At 39.3% G+C, this 20,029-nt stretch overlaps 1 protein-coding gene across 1 annotated transcript in view; it reads left to right on the top strand.

Moving 5' to 3' along the window:
* abhd15a (abhydrolase domain containing 15a) overlaps positions 1-10,127 on the top strand; it is a 10,451-nt gene extending 324 nt beyond the window's left edge. The window contains exons 2-4 of the mRNA XM_020600128.1: positions 7-196; positions 6,325-6,677; positions 9,224-10,127. Of these exons, the coding sequence (XP_020455784.1) occupies positions 7-196; positions 6,325-6,677; positions 9,224-9,884 (1,204 nt within the window). The 3' untranslated portion in view covers positions 9,885-10,127. The remainder of the gene's footprint in view (positions 1-6; positions 197-6,324; positions 6,678-9,223) is intronic.
* The last annotated feature ends 9,902 nt before the right edge of the window (positions 10,128-20,029 follow it).

The following is a 20,029-nucleotide window of genomic DNA, read 5'->3' on the forward strand; positions in this document are numbered from 1 at the left end:
CGGGCTGTGTTGGCCCTACGACAGTCCGGTCCAGTTTGTGCGGGACAACCTGCAGCTGAGTGATGATGGGCTGGTGGCCTTGGACTGGGCAGTGCCAGCCTACCAGAAACGACGCAGGACTTCCAGTCACTCCACCAGTCCAGTTCTTCTCATTATCCCGAACCATTTGGGCAAGATCACTAGAAATGTGTTAAAGGTAATCTGTGGCTTCCTTCACAGGCTTCACTGTATAAAATAACCAAATTACAGAGATGATAGCCAGAGACAGATCATTGTCATGCATGAACATAAAATTATACCAAAGATCAATTAAGATCCTAAAGACTTAATTTATTTTTAATGCTGATTGTTGAACAGAATGGGTAGCCCATCCTTAGTAACTGGCTACAAAATAAATAAAATTGACAAACATGAACCTAAAAGAATGAAAACGTGTTACCATTGTATCTAAGAGCACCACAGTGCAGTTTCTGAATCATTATATTTGATAGAAAACCATTTGTCTTCATTTCTGTGATAAAGGTCAGGATGTTCTCATTAGATGCATTGAAGTTGTATGATGAACCTTGTAGCTGCTCTGTGTCTCTCATTTGTGTTCAACATATAGTCAATATGATGCATGAGCCTGCATTGAGATATATACAGTACAGGATGCTGTTATTTTTCAATGTGCATGTATGCACTTAAAATAGAATACAAATTAATAGCCATATAGTGCATTAAAACATTTTTCACAAGGTAGAAATCTACACAATACATACTAAATACATGGACACAATTACTATTTGTAAAGAAATTTGAAAGAGAATCTTGTCAAAAGAGAAGTCAGCTGTTCAATTTAAAGGAGATGTGGAAAGATGCAAATCAACAATGACCATTTGGCCAAAGGAAATCACTTGAGCTGAAGCCATGGCAAGCTTGGTCAGAAGAAAAAAGCTGTGTCGTAAAAAGAGCAGATGTGAAGGCAGCAGCAGTCTTTTGACTGCTCTTTCACTACACTGACTAAGGTAATTGAGCAAGGGATTACAAAGCATCGCTTGACTTGAGGGGCCTGGGGAAGTGCAGAACTGCTCCACATGAATGCCAATTGGCTCCCGCAGCACTCCGAGCACCTGCATCGTGCATAGCGTGTGCACATCCGTCACAGGCTTACTGTCAGCCCCATGTCAGAAATAGCAGCTCTGCCAGAACTGGATATCCTAACAAAACCAAATGTGTTTGACATTAATCTAGAGTGAATAACTTGCATGTCGGTCTAGAAAAAATGATAGAGGACAACAGAAGAGAGAAGAAATGCTAAGAAACAAAAACAGAATAGTGTTGAGCCATTAGAAATATGTGGTGACTTAAATCTTTTCCACGGGGAAAAGCAAAATGATAGAGAGATGAAAGGTAATTGTCACATTCAGGCAGATCTGTGCCACATGCTTTTTCATCATCAGAGAGTATATGTGATGCTCTCACCTGGTTATGCCTGGGAGGTTTGGAAGCCGAGGCACCACAAGGGATATACACCAATTAAAATTGCTCCTGTCACTGGTTATATTCACTGTGCATAAACTAGTCTGTGTGTGTGAGAGAGATAGAGATAAAAAAAAGAGCTGTGGCTTTATATTTGTGACACGGAGAAGAAGCAGAGAGGCAAATGTTAATTCTTTTTGGAGTGGGTGGGCTTCTGGTTCTTGTCCTCTTCTCTTTCATACAGCATGTTTATGAAACTCAGGACCATATGAATGGGCCATCACCTCTAAAATCATTAAACATTTCTTTATAATTATTTATATATGTTTCAGTCAGACAGTTAGCTACTTAGTTAATTAGTTCATTAAATCAGTGTTAAGTGAATTGTGTTTACCAAAAATACATTGATCTCTCTGTTTAGTGCTTTTTGCTGTTATCTCACCTCAACTAAACAATATTTCTTAAAGCTTAGCTGCACATTTAGGATAATAGGGCTATAGTCCAATGAGAGGAGTAATAGCCTACTGCTCCCATATCTGTGAGGTAAACATGAAGATGCTGCCGGCAGCTAGTTAGCTTAGTTAAAAGACTGGACACAGGAGGAAACATTGTTATAAAAACCATCTACTTGGCACTCACCTGTTAACTTCTTCTATCTAAATTACATATTGTGGTTTTAGACAGGAGGTGTGTGCCGGAATATTTTTGGCCTGACACAGTGTCTTGTTGTCTTGTCGTCACCTACTCTGCCTGACCAAGAAATAGTCTGGCACATAACTTCTCATGAAATCAAAGCAATGCAGTTGGAGTGCTATCAGTAAACTCATAACATTTGTCATGAATTTAAAGAACAATGCCCGTTCTGTCTAAATGACCACCACCCCCTCTCCATCTGATGTCAGCCATCGACAAATTCAATTTTTAAACTGACTTCAAAAATAGGTTACACAAAGAGGCCAGTTTAATATGTCAAAGGTGTGTGAAGAAATGTGGGAATGAGCTCAACTGTAAACAGACATATTGCAGCTATTTTGCCTCCTGTGATTAGCACCCATCACATTTTCCTGACAGCAGATTGATTTGTGGGCTGTTTTACCATAATTTCATTACATAGTTACAGTAAGTGCTCTGTGTTTTATTCAGTAAGCTTTTGGCACTCACTTGTAATGCAAGTACTTTATTTAAAAGGGGTCTGATATAATCTGGTCATTATGTGTAATCTAACCTTCAGCACTTTAATAATTGTTTCTCAGACCTTTATTTCATTTTCAGATCACTGAGAGAGCAGCATTGGAATTTTCCAAATTTCTTGTAGCCAAACAGTGCACACAGAGTGCAGTGTGTACGATTGAGACATTGACCTTAATTATTTGATGTTCTCTGTTGGCTATTTAACAAGCTGATATTCAGCTTTAGTTTGAACAGGTTGCATTCGGAGTGAACAGGAGGGGCAGAATCATGCATGCAGGAACATTTTTTCATTAGGAGGCACTACGTGGAATACGTGCACGCACATGGCTGATTTTGTGTGTGAGCATGCAAATGTTTATTTTAATAAATTTGTATGGAAATAATGTACATTTTTACATACAGAAAATGAAAGTGCAGTCCAAATTCTGTCGAGCTTTTCACATGCTACATGTTTGAATGTTTGCTAAAATTATTGTTTAAGACTAATTCAGATTTGTATGAATGACATAAACGTTATTATGGTTATTCTTATTCACGTTCTCATTTACAACATTTAGCTCAACCGAACCCAACAAAATGATTAGCATGTAATTAACTCACAGCATGATGAGAAGCCTTCGTGGTTTACTTCTAAAGACTTGAAGGCCTCCTCATCCCTGTCTCCCCTGAGCCCAGTGGTTCCAACACAGGCAGAGGCAGTGGCCTGCTGATGCTAACAATCCCCTGCTGCTCTCTCTTGCAGTGACTGGCTCTGCTGTGATGTTATTGCTAACGTTTGCAGTTGTATCTAATTCGGCTTCTGTATTAGCAATGTTGTTTTCCTCTATGTTCTCAGAAATGTTATTATTGGTAGCATTTTGGTCTTATTTGTAATAATAACATTACTTGGAACAAAAATCGGATATTCATTGCGTACCATTGTTACTTGTAACTGTGGAAAGCTTCCCTGAGGAGTTTTCTCAACTAAACATTTCCTAAATAAATAAACCACTCTCTACAATGTAAACAATTATTGTATTTTAAATTCTAAATGTTTTTTTGCTGAGTATAAGATGCTACCACCTGGAACTACCACTAGAGGGTGCTGCAGCACCCCCCATCCCGCAACTATTGGTACAAATGTCGGCAAAATGCGAATTTGTACTCATACAGCACCGGTGCCTTGGCCTACTTACTGTAGGATATGCAATCTGTGCATCAGAATCTTGCTGTATTTCTGTGTGTGACTCAAGGGGGGTGCTGTTTTTCTTAGCTAAAATTAAAAGGGATCACAATTGTGCATACCAGAACACTATATGGATAGAAAGCCCTAGCGTTTCAATTTGACAGTAGGGCCAATGCTACAGTCTATGACAAAACCCATTTTTAATGGAGATTTGTGGAACAGGAGTTAGATTGAAAAAAATGGTTGAAAGTTCAGTTGTTTATATTTTTTTACTGTGGCATTATCTTCAGTAATTTAGAGCTACTCTTCTCTTTGAAACTATTGCAGGTCTGTGAAGCATAACACTTCAAAATTCAGCCAGAGGAATAATTTGTATTCTCCTGAAGTCCACCAAAATGTTGGTCCTTGTAAGACTTCACAGTACTCCTCATCGAGGGTATCATAATCTTTTAAAACAGGTTAATAGATTCAAGAAAAAGAAAAACTTTAGTTAGGGTTCATACAATCAGGTGGTCAGAAAACTGTCAACCTTTTAAATATAAAGATGGCGGTCATGACTTTTATTACATAACAAGTACAATAACTTTAAATATAGAATTTAAAAATGTGTTTGAACTATCAGGAAGTTTCACACTTCATTTAACAACAGAGCACTGAAATGATTAAAAGAAAGCTACTGTAAATGTGATGTTGGATGTATTGGCACAGTAGAACAGTGCCAATACATCGCGTTGTACAATACATTTAAACGAAAAATCACACCGCAAAATAGTCACTTACTTCTAAAATGGTGTCTCAGCTCCTGAGTACATCTAGTCCCTAGATGTGTACCCTGTCACAGGCCTGTTGAAGGCAAAGAGCTGCCCTGATCTGAGGACAGAGCATTCTGGTGAGACACGTTCTTGCCTCTGAAAGGCTTTTAACTGAATAACATCATTAATTTGATTTGTGGCAACATGTCCCGATACAGCTGCTGAAGTTTGTTTGACATTAGAGGCTGTCTCACAGAAATAAATAACATTATTTAATAGGCTATAAAGGGATTACTGCTGTATGTGTTTCATTGCTTCTGAGGGAGAGGAGTGCTGCATCTTTAGTGTGTGTTTGTATGATATGGACAGCATGCATGAGAGAGCTGACATGTTGTCCAGTGGCTGGAGGAATTTGCCACTCAGCTGACAGTTTGTCAGCTCAAACAGAAAACTGCTGGAGTAACTGACGTTTGATATTACAGTTTCAAAACCAAATGCACACTGTAGAAACTGGGTGTGTGCTAATGTGATCTGAATTAGATCTAGATCGCATGATTCCTCTAAACTGTGCCTGTGCAGGTGACATCTGTTTACTAATTTATTAGGTTGTCCAAAAAATATCCTTGACTGGTCATGAATCGTTTTCAGACAAAGGGTCAGTTTTGGTGACTAAGACAGAGTAGATATAGATTCATAATATCTTTTGCTGTAGTGAATTCCTCCTGACGAGGTAAGTTTCATTTTACGGTCTGTTATTTCATTTATTTGCATCCTCAAGGCGTGCTTAAAGCGGTTGTTACTCATTGTGCCTGTTATGGTGGGTGATGGGTCATCCATATTATCACTATACTGTCAGATGATAATTTATGTGCATGGTCATACAAGAGCGGGAAAGCATAACCGGGACAGATTCAGTTCATCTGATTTAATCTCAGCCACCCAATCGAGATCCCAGCCAACATTCATCACTCAGTTCACACACGTTCAGCTAAGAAATATGTAAATGTGTATCTCAAGATCTTTGGGAGTTCAGCTGAATTCAAGTGATTTATGCTCATTTGAAATTGTTCTTCCCTTAAGTAACAGTGACTCGAGATGCCATTTATGACGGGAGTTGGTGAAGAGGCTACAGAATGACTGAGTGAATGAATGCCGTTCTGGCATATTAGTTCTGCTCAGAGCTGTTTTAACACTGCCTAGTTCTGTGTCTGGCTGAGTAATTAATCTTTATGCATAGAAAACAAGAATTTGCACAAAAAAGCTACTGCAGTCTTTCTCAACTGGCAAAAATCTAATAGAGCAATTCTGCAGCACAAAAGTACACACATTTGTTACTCAGTAGAAGTACAGATACCTGTGTAAAAAAAAGTCAGACGTCAGACTATTCAACAGAGAACTATATAATACATTTTGATCAGCATGGCATAAGAAACTGATCATGGAAAACACAACAAAGAGTTGTACATAATCACTTGCGTGAATGGGCCAAAGAATTAGCAGCTTGTTAAAAACTATAAGAAATTGCTTATATGAGGTGTACAAGTGACTGGATGGAGGTTGAAAAAGTAGATTTGAGAATTTCAGTTCTGATCTGAGTAATGCTCCAAAGTGACCGAGAAAAACTGTAATTCAAAAGAGCTAAAATCTAGAATTGCCCAACAAATCTTCCATATTGCTCCTAATTCATAACACTTACACATCTTTGAAGACACAAGAATATTCTGCTATTTATTTTTCTATTCCCTCTCTGTACAGCTATGTGAAATGGCACTGTCCGATGGCTACCTTCCAGCAGTTTTCAATCGCCGCAGCCACAACAGCACCCCACTCACCACCCTCAAACTGCAGCAGTTTGGCGACCCTGCTGATCTGCGCGAGGCTGTGCGCTACATTCGCTACCGGCAGCCTGCAGGAAAACTGTATGCAGTGAGCGAGAGCACTGGGTCAGGCCTTCTCCTGTCTTATCTGGGGGAGTGTGGATCTTCGAGCTACATGACGGCAGCCGTCTGTCTGTCACCCGTGTTTCGCTGCCAGGGCTGGTTTGACAACGGCCTGTGCCGGGCCCTGCAGTGGGCATTGGTGCTGTACCAGAAGATATGTCTGAGCAGGTATGGAAGGAGGGTGTAAAACTGAAGAGGGGGGGAAACATGTAAACTTGAATCAGTTACCTTTTCAGGAACAGGTGGGCAAAGTGGATATAATAGCTGGGAACATCAACCTTAACTTTAAGAACCAGATCAGCTCAGTGGTAAGAACCAGTTTCTTTCAGTTAAGAATTGTATCAAAAGTGAAATCTTTTTTATCTTTTGGAGATTTCCAGAAAGGCACCCTCATTAGTTCAAGGCTGGATTATTGTAGTGCCCTGTATACTGGTATCAGTCAAGCCTCCCATTCTTTCCTCACTACACTGGCTCCCAGTCGTTACAGGATTTAACTTAGTATTGTTTGTTTTTAAAGCTTTAAATGGTCAGGCAATGTCATACCTTTCTGAGCTTTTAAATTATCTTAACCAAGCAAGATTTATAAGATCCTCAAACCAGCATCTCCTGGAGATCCCCAGGTTGAAGTTATATTTGCTCCTAAACTCTGGAATGCCTTACCTATAAATATTAGATCAGCATCAGATCTAGGAGCTTTTAAATCATTGTTACTCAGGCTTTTACATCATAACCTAATGGAGACACATTTGCTGTATGTTTTTCTTGATTTCTTGCCATGTTCTATTGTGTGGACTTTTTTGAGTGTTTGTTATAATTTATTGTGTGGTTTTAACCTTGTGTGATGGTTTTTCAGCTATGTGCTGCCATTTTTTGTGTAATCTTGCAACGTTTTTTCTGTGTGACATTAGCTATGTGCCATTATGGTCATTTTGAGAAGCACTTTGGTACAACTTTTGTTTTTAAATGAGCTATATAAATTTTGATTTAATTAGATTTTGATTTGAATAAAATATCATGTGAAGAAGAAAACAGAAAACCCCTGCTATTGCCTTTAAAGGCTAATTCTTGATTATTTACTGCTTGGACCTTATACTCTTAATTTCAACCATCAACCTGTTGAACCAGTTGGTAGTTCCAACAATACAGTATATCATTTAAGAGAAGGCCATGTGATGTAGTTCCAACAATATATCATTTAAGAGAAGGCCATGTGATACAAGACAGTTTTAAGAATAGATAAAGGAGGGCACTGAGTTTCACAGCCAAGGGGCTCAAATCTGGTCACCTTAGCTGCCAAGATGAGACTGTGGAACCATTAAGTAAGGCGCTGCCAAAGGAACTCATAGGGAGTGAGCATATCACAGATAAAAGCAGGAGCCTGACCATTCAAAGCCTTCTGATGTAAATGAGCAGTAAAATCTTAAAATCAATCCTAAAACTCACTTAAGGGCAGCAAGGCCTGGTTCCCTTTGATCATGTTAAAAGCCTGACAGCAGTGTTTGGTAGAGCTCTAGTCTCTGAATGTTTCACCCTCTGATACCAGAATAGAGAGCACTGAAGTGGCGCAAAACGGGAGCACAGCGACATTGCTGCAGTAAGACAAGACAAAAAGAACAAGCTGTCATGGTATCTGACAGCTAGTACAAGAATAAGTCAACTTTCAAGTCAGATTGAAAAAACCTTAGAAAAAGTCAACTGGACTTAGATTTCTAGACCGAAGATCTAGATCAAAGAATATCTCCGGCTCAACACCAGTCAGTCAGAACTGATGAAGCCTCTTGGATGAGAGGTGAAATGTCTTCGATCTAGAAATTTAAGTCCAGTTGATTTTTTCTAAGGTTTTTTCAGTTTACTATGACCTGGGTGACTGAGAATCTGCACAGACATTTCAAGTCAGATTTAGCCAAAGTAGAGGCAAAACCAAAGTGATCACACCTTAACTGTCAGCAACATTGTGAAAGAAAACTACTGTATGTCTGCACAACTGCAGCAGGAAGGGTAGGTCAAAATTAAACCCTCAGAGAGGGTTCTCTAACCTAGGTGTTTGTTAACTACCTGCCTGAATGTCTGACTGCTGACAGTAAGGTTGCCATGTTCTCAGATGTCAGCAGTTGCATTAGTACTTACCAACAGGAGCAATTGCCAGAACTATGAAAATAATTGTTGTATGAAACTGGAATTTTCCTTTAATGACATTTGGCAACATGTAAAGAAGCTATATTCTGAAAGGTCTACGGTCAGTTTCTTGGTGCAGATATGCAGTACATGTTTGGAACATGGCACATTAGTCTGGAGAATGTATCTCCCTGTGTTAAGAAGATGAATATAAAGCTGCTGCATTAAGCATGCCATGTGAAAGTTGTAGGAACAATAAACTCAAACAGGGAACCTCCACATTTTCGGTCAGTCAAAAGGGACAATGTTAAAAGGGGGTTGTAAGAAAAACAGATGCAAATGCTCCCTACCCATTTATTGGATAGGCACGGTCAATTCAGGAAACAATCAAGTTACTGTAGCAACACATTGCCTGCTCGGTGTCAAGCCATTGATTCTGAGAGGCGTCGTGACCCAGGTAAAGATTATCAAATCAATGCCAAAGGGAATATGAGACCCCTGCAGTTCTTCAAAGTGTATGTATTGATTTCTGTTGTTGTTTACTTGCGTTTATGTGTGTGTATTCTTTTTGTGCATGTGTGTGTACTTGCATGACACAGATACAAGACAGCGCTGGGTGAGACCATACAGACAGACACCCTGTTTTCTAGCTGTTCTTTGCGTGGCCTGGAGGAGGCACTGTTCTGTCAGACTGGACAAGCGGGCTCTGCACCAGCAGCAGCAACAGGGACCAGCAGTTACAGCAACACTTCAAGTACCTGGGATGGATACTGGGAACACAATGAACCCTTAAGAGATGTGGACGAAGTGGCTATTCCCGTTTTGAGCGTGTGTGCGCAGGATGACCCTGTCCGTGGTGACACACTATCCACCGTACCCTTCGAGCTCTTTGAGACAAACCCACATTTTTTTCTCCTCTTAACTGAGCATGGAGGTCACTGTGGATTCACCACCCAGTCTGATGGGAGTACCACTGGTGCACTGGGTGAAGTCGGTTCTGCAGTTGCACCAAACAGCGGGATGGGGAGTCATGGGACAAACTGGAGCCACAGAGCTCTGTTGGAATTCTTCAGGGCAACCACAGCCTTCTTCACTGCTGAGGAGAGAGTGAAGCAGCTTGCTGCAAGGAGGAGGGGGCTGGGAGGGGGCGCAGGAGGCAGGGTTTTCCGCCATCGCAGTGTCAGCACATGTAAACAAGTGCCGGCATGTTCCCATAATATTCATGCTATTTACAATTGTCAGAGGTCCTATACACGATGAGGGAGTGTAGTGGAAAGTAATGGACTATATGGTAACTGTGCTTTCTGATATTGCTTGGGTTTGGGTTGAGAAGGACTCAGCTTGTTCACATGAAGCAAGTCATTTTAAGGCCCTCGAGTCTGCTTTGAAATTTGAACTATAAATAAAGAAAAATAAAAGCTGACTGCCTGTGTGGCACTTAGCTCATGGGCAGGGCCATCGAGTGGCCAGCAGTGGCACTGGCCAATCCCAGAATCTGATTGGCCACCTCCCTACCAGAGTCAAAATGTGACGCTTGAATGAATGTAAAATTAAAAACAATGACAAATTGTTGTGCTTTATAATTGATATTGGTCAAATTAATTTGATTTTATGTCATGCATGCAGCATGATATTTGCTTTAATTTCTCTGACTGTATTGTTGTGGAGTACTTGACATGATTTGTCTCATTGGGAGGAACCACTGTGCAGCAGCGATGTCCCTGGCTGGGAGTAAATAAGGAGCACAGCCAAAGTTAGCTAGAGAAAGCACTATGTGTGTCTCACTTTTACACAGAACAATTTGATTGTTAATGATGTATGGCTTGTTATTTTATAGAATTAGGGGTTTAATTTACCTTTCAATATGTATTTCAAATGTGCTATCTCTCTCTCTCTCTCTCTCTCTCTCTCTCTCTCTCTCTCTCTCTGAGTCTGCCCCAGCCTGGCCACCCTGTCCAAAATTCTCTAGATCCACCCAAAGCATTAAGACAGCCAAAACTAGAAAAGTGCAGAAGATGTAAAATACTTATGTTCATTTTTAAAGCACCTCAGCTAATTTTATTAATGAAAACTATGAAGAAAAATATTCATTGATGATCTATTTTTCACAATGAAAACAAAACTAAAACTAAATAAAAAGTAACATTTGATAATGAGAACTATGACAAAATGTTTTACTTTTTTGTCAATGAATAAAAAGTAAACAATAATGGACAAATGGACATGAAGTGACTTAATGACCTGCCACATCTGTAGGTGCTGATCAGTAAAACAGTTTCCTCCACCAGCCAAAATACCCCTTGTTCAGAAGCTAAATTAGATGCTTGATGAGTTTCACATTCATTAACATTCTGGCTATGGCATTAGCGCTTCCAGGAAGAAACTGGTTTATGAATCATATTCATCTACAAAGATGTGACAACACACACAAACTGCTGGGACACATTGGGAAAATGCAGCAGCACGCCATATGAAGCAGGAGGATACTTTAACATGAAACGCTTTGGGTGTAGATGTAACATTAATGTCCCTTTCAGTCAGATATCTTTTGTGTTGCTATCAGTCAGTTCCAGGATCAATATAGACAGTCAGCTATAATCCATTTCTAAACATTTGCCGCAGAGATGTCACTATTTTAATGACGATTTAGCATCACCTCTCATGCTGAACCCACTGAAGGGGATTTTAGTACAAATGTGAGTCCAACTTTTGCAGAGCAAAGGGCCATTGTGTGAATAAATAAACAACAAAGTTTTCCACAAATCACACAATAGACAGGAAGAAGATGATATAGTCTACAGTTAATATTTAAAATGCTGTTTAAAAATGACTAAAACTAACAAAAATCAAAAGGACTAAAGTGTGACTACAACTAATATGCATTTTCATCAAAAGACTAAAACGTGTTTTCATTGTACAGGGAAACACGTTTCCTACCTGCATATGACAAATAAACACTTTGACCTTTAAAATGAAATGAAATTCAGGTGTCAAAATTAACACTGCCTCACAGTAAAGTTGTGATCTGTGGTCTTGTCAGACCCCTGCTGAGCCGATACCCATACACATTCCCTATTATAGCACAGTCCCCACAGACTTTTCATGCTCTGTGTATGTGTGTGTGGTCTTGTTTGTCTAAACTTGTTCAGACCAAAATGTGAGAGTTACAATTTTCTCTGGGACCAGAAGTCACATGTGGGAACTGGAGGTTTCCCCACAACATATTATGTTGAATTTTACAAAAATGGTGCAGTGTAAAAGATAGAGCAAGTGCTGGTTTTGTTAATGTTAGAGTAAATCTCCCCAAAATGAATGCAAGTCAATGAGGGACCCAGTAAGATGAAAACAGGGATGTGTGTGTGTGTGTGTGTGTGTGTGCGCGCCCTTGGCATTACTTACATCGTGGGGACTGATGCCTGTTAACACACTGACATTGTGGGGACTTGGCCTTCCTCATGGGGACCAGAGGCTGGTCCCCCACCATGTAAATGACTGAATTTTAGGGTGACAACATGGTTTAAGGTTAGGGTTAAGTTAAGGTTAGGGTCAGTCAAGTAGTGGTTATGGTTAAGGTTAGGATAAGTCTCTAGAAAATGAATGTAAGTCAATGTAAAGTCCCCATGAGAAATGAAAACACACTTGTGAGTGTGTCATTCACTGCAGTGTTTGTCTGTCCACTGAGCCTTATCTAGTCAGACAGCAAGAACACAGCAGTGTACATAAGACACACACAAAATGTGTGCTGGCAGGCACATTGTCAACATGCATCCTCACCATCAGATACACACACACAGAGCCACAGAAAGACACACAGAAAAATGCTCACACGTGCATAAACATACACAGATTTGCAAACAAGCAGTCACATACATGCAGGATGTTCTTATACACAAGATTGACAGTCTCATACAAAACAAAAACTGCATTTGACACACACATACTACAAAGATGATCACGTGTACATGTAAAAGTGTTATCAGTCCAGTACCTGGCTCATCAAGAACTCAACAGAAAGTATCTTGAAAACATTATTTTGCATAAGTGTTGGTAGAAAAAAGATTTATTTTCCCACATTTGTATTTAGAATACACTGTAAGTAGTCGAGAAACCTGCACCAGAGCCAGAGACGTGTCTCAGTGAAGGGCAGCAGAAGCGTTTCACTCTTTGCAGAATACACTTGCACAAAATAGCAAAACATGCATCTGTCTTATCAATGACCTGTACAAATTGACATTTCATTAGTGTTTTACATCTGTTACATTTATATTTTTGATGTGCTTTATAAACAATTTTAAATATTAAAATTCACTGCCTCATTAAATACTCTATGTTGTACTGTTGGCAAGTGAAGCCTCTGCTCTCATTGCAGATCTTATCACTGGTGTCATAAATTATGTGCTTTCTCTTAACAATGAGCACACAGATGTCTACCCAACATAAAACTAGTTTGTATACATACTGTGCAGTGAATCTTATCTAATGAGTTAAAAAAATACACTATTGTTTTTATTTGTGCATTTCTATCACCAAAACATTTGCAGTGAATTTCCTTTTTGGGTCTCCAATCAGAAAATGTTGTTAAAAGTGGATACTTATCAGACAAAAATGGTAAACATGTCATTAGAAAGGCAAGTGTGTGGTGCTTTATTTCTGAAAATATAATGGGGTGGCAAAAGAGCATACATAATAGAGGGGAGGCATGCAAAACAAAAAAGGGTTTTGCTGACATTAAGCCTGGTAATTTATGACTAAAAGTACACACTGTTGCTGAACAATAAATGCTGGTTTTCATTGGCCTCTACCAAATTAAGCCAATAAGACTGAATTGCCCGTTCCCACTTTGCCAACTCAATTTAGATCCAATAGTCTGCCTCTGTGATCAAAGACTGATTTAATTGAATTGATGAATATTTAATTAACAAAGGACATTTCCATGACTTTGATTATACTAAATCATTGGTTCTCAAATTTGTGGCACACACTGTAGGGACTATGTATTTTTTGTCAATCAAAATCTGAATCAGTTTAACACTCAGTGGTTTTGTTGTGATAAGCTTACTTGGTCCAGTATGACCAATAGTACTTGGTTTCTAATGTTGATAAAATATTGCTGTGTAACCATGAGCTAGTTTGTTGGTGTTATGACTGTCTTCAACCTGTGCTACACACACAGTTTTGCATTTGCCATTATCCTACAATTGTTGCTAAACAATCTGATTTTGTGATTCCTTGCAGAGAATTGGATAAAACATTTGTGGTTTTATGTGCAGGACTGTTTTTTAGCAGCATCAATTTTCTGGAGTCTCTCCCACAGAGACAACTAGCATCCATAAAGCACAATATCCCAGCAAATAAGCCGCAATGTGTTGTTAGGTTGTTGTACAGATTGAACAACATTTAATGATTTAGTCAGTGAACTTTAGAGACCGGTAGGCAAATTTTGCTACCTTTAGACAAAGCCAGGTTAGCTGTATCGAAATGTTTCCAGTCTTTATGCTAAGCTAAGAGATAAGATGGCTATACTGTAGGCTACTATTTGGTGTACAGACATGATATATGCCAGCCTAGAGTATCAGTCTAACTCTTGGCAAGAAAGTGAATAAGCATATTTTTCCAAAATGTCAAACTATTCCATTAATGTATTTATACAGTGGATAAACTATGGACTTTTCAAACAATAAAGTGCCACAGTATTGAGTCCTAAAACCCAGAACTAAGTTAGCCATTTTTGCACTTCTGGTTCCCTCACCCTGAAGTCAGTGAGTTTTTGAATGGGTTTCTAGTTAGATGCCTGAAATAAGGTCTGTGGTTAACACAAGGCCGGTACATTTTCACATTCTGTTCTATGACAAAATATGTCAGTAAATACCCAACTCATGATTTTTAAGTGTCTTAAAAAGGACCGTTGTCAACAAGTGGCTAAATGAGACTACAGAGGCTGCCAGTCGGAGACTCGTCTACTCACTAGCCCGACTTTACAGCCTCATTGTGTTTGAATTCGCACACATGCAAACTATTCTAACTGACAGAGCCATGGTCACTAGCTAGATCAGGTCACGCTAAGAGGAAAGGAATTAATAGAAGAGGTAAGCGCGCTAAATCAAATCACAAGTTTGAAGTCGTGGTGGTGACGCTGAAGTCATGGGACCGTGGTGTAGTTTGTTTATAACTTAACAATAACTTTTTACTTCTGGGAATTGTATTTGAGCTTCAAAAATCATAAAAGTGGTCTTTGCCTGTGAAGATTATCTTGCCAAACAAAACATGCAAGTGTCATAAACTGTTGTTTGTCACAGAGCTTATTTTCTGCAATAATCCAAAAGCCTATGGAAAAATCCCACTGGCTTTTTGTAGAGGGAACCAGGGTGATGCTAACTTCTGGGTTGGCCTATGCCATCCCTGCAGCACTTTCTATTTTATGCAGCACAATAGACTGAAAACAGAGCCGTGTCTTCTCTGAATGTTGTTGTAGAGTCTACAATGAGAACTTACTGTGGCGTAGAAAGCCTATGCTGCATTTAGTACCGAATAATTTTCCTTAAAATAAACATGACAACTGTTTAGGATCAAGAAGGAGCAACAAAACCCTCAGACCTTATCAGCATAGTGAGTAATTATGAGAATATCCACTGTGCACACAAGAACCACTTCATAACATACAGTAGTTTCTAGATTCCTTTATTCACATATTTCTGTCACTACTGAAGAAGTCTATCTTTTAGCTGAGGAATGCCTGAGATTTAGTACAGTCACTTTTGAGATATGTTAGCTTAGTATTAGATTATCAGAGTCTCTTAAGAGCCAAGAAACCTAAATGTGATCAGATAAAATAGCAACCAGCAGGCCAACTAAAACCTGCAACAGATGTTTAGGTTTGGGTCAGTGACACTCTCACTGTGCTTGGCTTGGATGTTAACCAACAAGTGAGTGTTTCTTTGGTGGTCCCTCTTCTCACTAAGTCTCCAGAAGAGTTATAATGTAGACTAGTTATGTTTATAGTAGAGAACATCTTGTTTATCTGGTGTTTACATTTGTGTACCAGTTAAATAAAGCACCAGAGATAGTGATGTAGACTGACAAAGGAGAGAGAAACATTTAGGCCTTTGTTCATTTTCTGATATTTTTGCAGTGTGTTATATGATTACTGTCTGCTGTATCTGAGGTTACTGAGGTAATAAAACTTTTTTGACCTACTGTGTATATATACCTTATGCTTGCTGTTAATTTTTTTGTGGCATGTTGGCTCTTTACTTTATAGTACAAACACTTCATGATGACCACTGACATTTAGGAGGGAATTGGTACCTTTTTATCCATGAAAATCTACAATACTGCTGCACTTTAGTAATTACTTTCAGACCCCTACTGTCTCATTTTGGGGAAAGGTGGGGCTGTAAAATGTTCCTTATACACCTGCAATATTTCTAAGGCAGCATTTCTGTGAATCACACTACACAGCCTGAGGCTGCTGATCCTGCAGGGCCGGAATGGTTCGCCCAGCTGTTCAGAAAGCCTGTGATATTACTTATTATAGGAGTAAATGTCTTTACAATTTAAAATAATATTGCATATATGATATTTTTCTCTTTTGGAATTTATATTGTAGTTTTGGCCGGGCATTAATTTTGGGTACCCTCAGGATCTATTAATTTTGTTTTCTTAAACAAATTATTTAAAAGTGCATCTATGAAAAAGAACACACACACAAACAAACAAAATCGGAAACATTCAGCAGAAATTTCCTTTGATCGGGGCGCCATCTTGTGAATGTTATGGTTAAAGGCGTGGATATGTCAGGTACTGTAGCAAGTACAGCAATTTTGAGTGTTCAAGATGAAATAAAATTGTGACATCACTATACATTACTTCCCCCAATTAAGCATTTATGAATACGATTTAATAAATGTTTATAACACTAATTTATTACTAAACACATATGTGTGTTTACAACTAGATTATAGTGTGTTATAAATAATTTAATTTATGCATTGTTATATACTGCTTATATAGATAAAATATGAAAAACTAAAGTACAAATGTTCCTGTACAAATCCAGATTTGGCATCGCTTAATATCTTTTTAATCACTTTAACTGACGGTAGATACCATTTTGCAAGTACTGTATAAGAATATGGCATGATGGCATGATGGCATGGTCAGAGAAATGATTACATTTAAGAGTAACAGCCTTTAATTAAAAAATGATCAATTAATTTACATTTGTTTTTCCAACTCTGTGACAGAAAAATGATTTAAAAAGGGTTAACTCAGCAACAAGTTTGGATGAGGAAAGACTTTTGCTTCCAAAATTATAAAGTGACTTTGGGAGCAAAAGGTAAAGCAAACTGAGGAAAGCAATAATACAGACATATAGCCACTACAGTGTTCTGATTTACATCATTATTCAGTGCTAACCTTTTACATGAGTCTGTCCGGTTGGATGTCCACCTGCTTGCTCCTCCAAATTATCCAGTGATGTCCCTTGACACCATCATGGAGGCCTTCTCCTCTCTGGAGGGTCAGCAGATGGCAGCATCAACACAGCCATTGCCTGAAATATTCCATGCTCCCACTTCTCCAAGGGCCGAGACACTGCTCTGACAGACACAGTGACGCAGCTATCTCTGCTTTTGGCCTGGAAACTGTCTGTATATTTAGCACCTTGTTTAAAATTAGAGCCCAGCACATGAAGAATAAATTTATCCACCAGTTTAAATAGATATCTGCCAAGTCACACAAATTGGACTCGGTTCACACACATAAACTTTCTGGGGACAACAAGATAAAAGCACCACCCGGGTTTATTTTTTAATGGATTTTGTGTTCAACACCAATGCTCAGCTGTACCTTTGAGATACAATGAGGGAATTTTCCATAAAAGTTCTTCATTTCTGAAATATGTTACAAAGGTTACATTATATCACATGACTCAGTCAAGAAAATGTGAACAAACTGAGCCGCTCATGTCATAGCAAGTTTTAATTAGCTCTGTTTCCATGATTTTGCAATGATGGGAAAAATAAGAGTCAGTGAAGAGCAACATAATAAAAGTATTAATATAGGACATATTAGGAGAAATGCATATTATTCATAATACAACGATGCCACAAAACAATTAACGTAAGGCTGCTTGAAGCTATACTTGTTAAATTACATTTGAACAATGAAAAATACAATGTAGTTTTATAACGACTGCATTCAAAAATGTCTTTTCTGTTCTCTGAGTGCCAGGCTTCAACAGGGCCAGGTTGCACAGCTTTCAGCATTAGTAGATTTAGTAGATTAAATGTTAGTGTAAATCTGAGCTGATCAATTGGTTAATTCCAAGTTCATCAGAAGGTATGTGGAAACATATTCTGTACCAGTGTTGGGGTAGCACAAAGCAAATGTACCAGTTATTTTTGGTAACCCTGGGACTATGAAGTAAAGAGTAAACTGGATACAGATCATTTCATGCTGAACTCATCTTGTCTCTGGTGGCACAAAGTGTTTCAGGGCACTGGACTGAAAAGGCCAAGATTCTAAAGCTGAGCCTAAAAGGAGATGGAGGAGGAAGTGCAATCATAATGAATGATAGCACTTATGGGGGGCATCCTGAATATTCCTCAAACCCACATTTTCCAGGCTCCTGAACCTGCACAGCATGTCGACAATTACTAGTCATATGACTTTAAAAATTATGTTTATGTATTATGAATTAACTTTTGAATCATGCAAATGCTTTTATTCACTTATAAAATAAACATTCATTTCTGTTCATTCTAGAAGTTGTTCTGCAGAAGCTCTGTCCTAAACCAGCCCTCAACAAGAATCCTCTACCAGCATTACACAGGAAACCGCGAGGCTTTGAATGCAGAATCTCTCTGTGTAATTACACAAATAGTGTGTTAGAGGGTTTGTTTGATTTGCCTCATTTACAAATACAAAGGTCCATGCTAAAAACTGCTGCTCCTCACATTTACACTGCTAGTGATGCACAAATATCACGGACTCAGGCTGTAAGTATTTGTGGCTAGCTTGCAGCAAATTCCTCAACACATTTTACACATTACATGGGTTACACTGGGTGTGGCCACTCTGTTCCACCAACTAATGCATGCCAGTTTGATTTTTATTCGGCCTGAAAGGAACAAGAACAGGGACAATGGCAATGAGTTTGAGCACTTGAAGGGCTAAGAGAGACATGTTGCTTTTTTAACATGTATGTGTTTGAAAATAACATATGCAACATAGGCAAATCCTGAGGGACACATTCAGTGTATGATTTGAGATAGCAGGTAGGTAACCACCTCTCCTTCAGGGTAAAGTGGAGTCAGCCAATACCGAATGATCTAATGCAGCATGACAGTGAGTGTAGTCTGCCCAACAGTCTCTGCACACAGTCCAAACAGCCTCTCAAGACAAAGGGCGCAAGCCACAGTAAAAGCAATTCAGGTAAATAAAATACAGTGGCTCTTGTGATCTATTTTATCTACAGTATATAACAGTTTCACACTATAATCAGGAAATATGGTTCATGATAGAACAAATCATCTCACTAGTGGGAGGAAATTGTGGTGCATTTCCAGGCGGCAGCTGCCGTTGGATCAGAGTTTATCAGGCTAAGCTTAGAGAGATACGTCAAGCTTCTCTCTGCTATTTGTCTCATTCGTATTGTCACTCTCATTCCTTCTGCCTGTAATGCTATCTTGTTTTCTCTCTTTCTCTTTCCTTGTACAATCTATGGAGCCTTGTGCAAGGCAGCTTCTTGTGCTGTATGACAGAGCAGCAGTAGATGGGGGCCAGAGAGCAGCAGGTGGGTTAACAGGACACAGCAGGGCTCATCTTCCCCTGCATCTGCAGCCCACCATTCCTGTACATTACCACCCTAGAGTGCTTTAATCTCTAGAGGACTCAATCTCACATTTATTATTTCATGTTCTGTCTCTCTCATTTAGTGTCTCATAAATGCAGACAGACAGAAAAACACAGTGTAACAGTGAGGGCAGGGCCTCTGACTTGGGCAGCCAGTTTATTCTTGTTCTGCTGTGTGTTACAGTGCAGACTTACATAAGCAAACAGCCCATGAGCAGCTGCTTTCAAAATGAACTCCAGGATGCATTCTTTTCCACATATAAGCACACACAAATACACATAGATGTTTGCACGCAGCTACTGCATCTGTCTCAAGATGCTCATATCCTGTACACTACATAGAAAAGCATTTTTGCAGCCTAACACCATCAAATCAGTGCACACAATAGCAAGGCGTCACCTGAGGACATTCCTGAGGACATTTCCTTGCCCTTGGTGCCTGTCTGGGCTACACAGCTCTGGCTAGGGCCACACATGGGGACGGAAGGGGAGGCAGGGAGGAGAGACAGAGCTGAGGAGAGAGGACGAACGGAGAGGAGAATGTAGGAGAC

This window comes from Monopterus albus, unplaced genomic scaffold, assembly GCF_001952655.1.
Source record: "Monopterus albus unplaced genomic scaffold, M_albus_1.0 scaffold45.1, whole genome shotgun sequence".
NCBI lineage: Eukaryota > Metazoa > Chordata > Actinopteri > Synbranchiformes > Synbranchidae > Monopterus > Monopterus albus.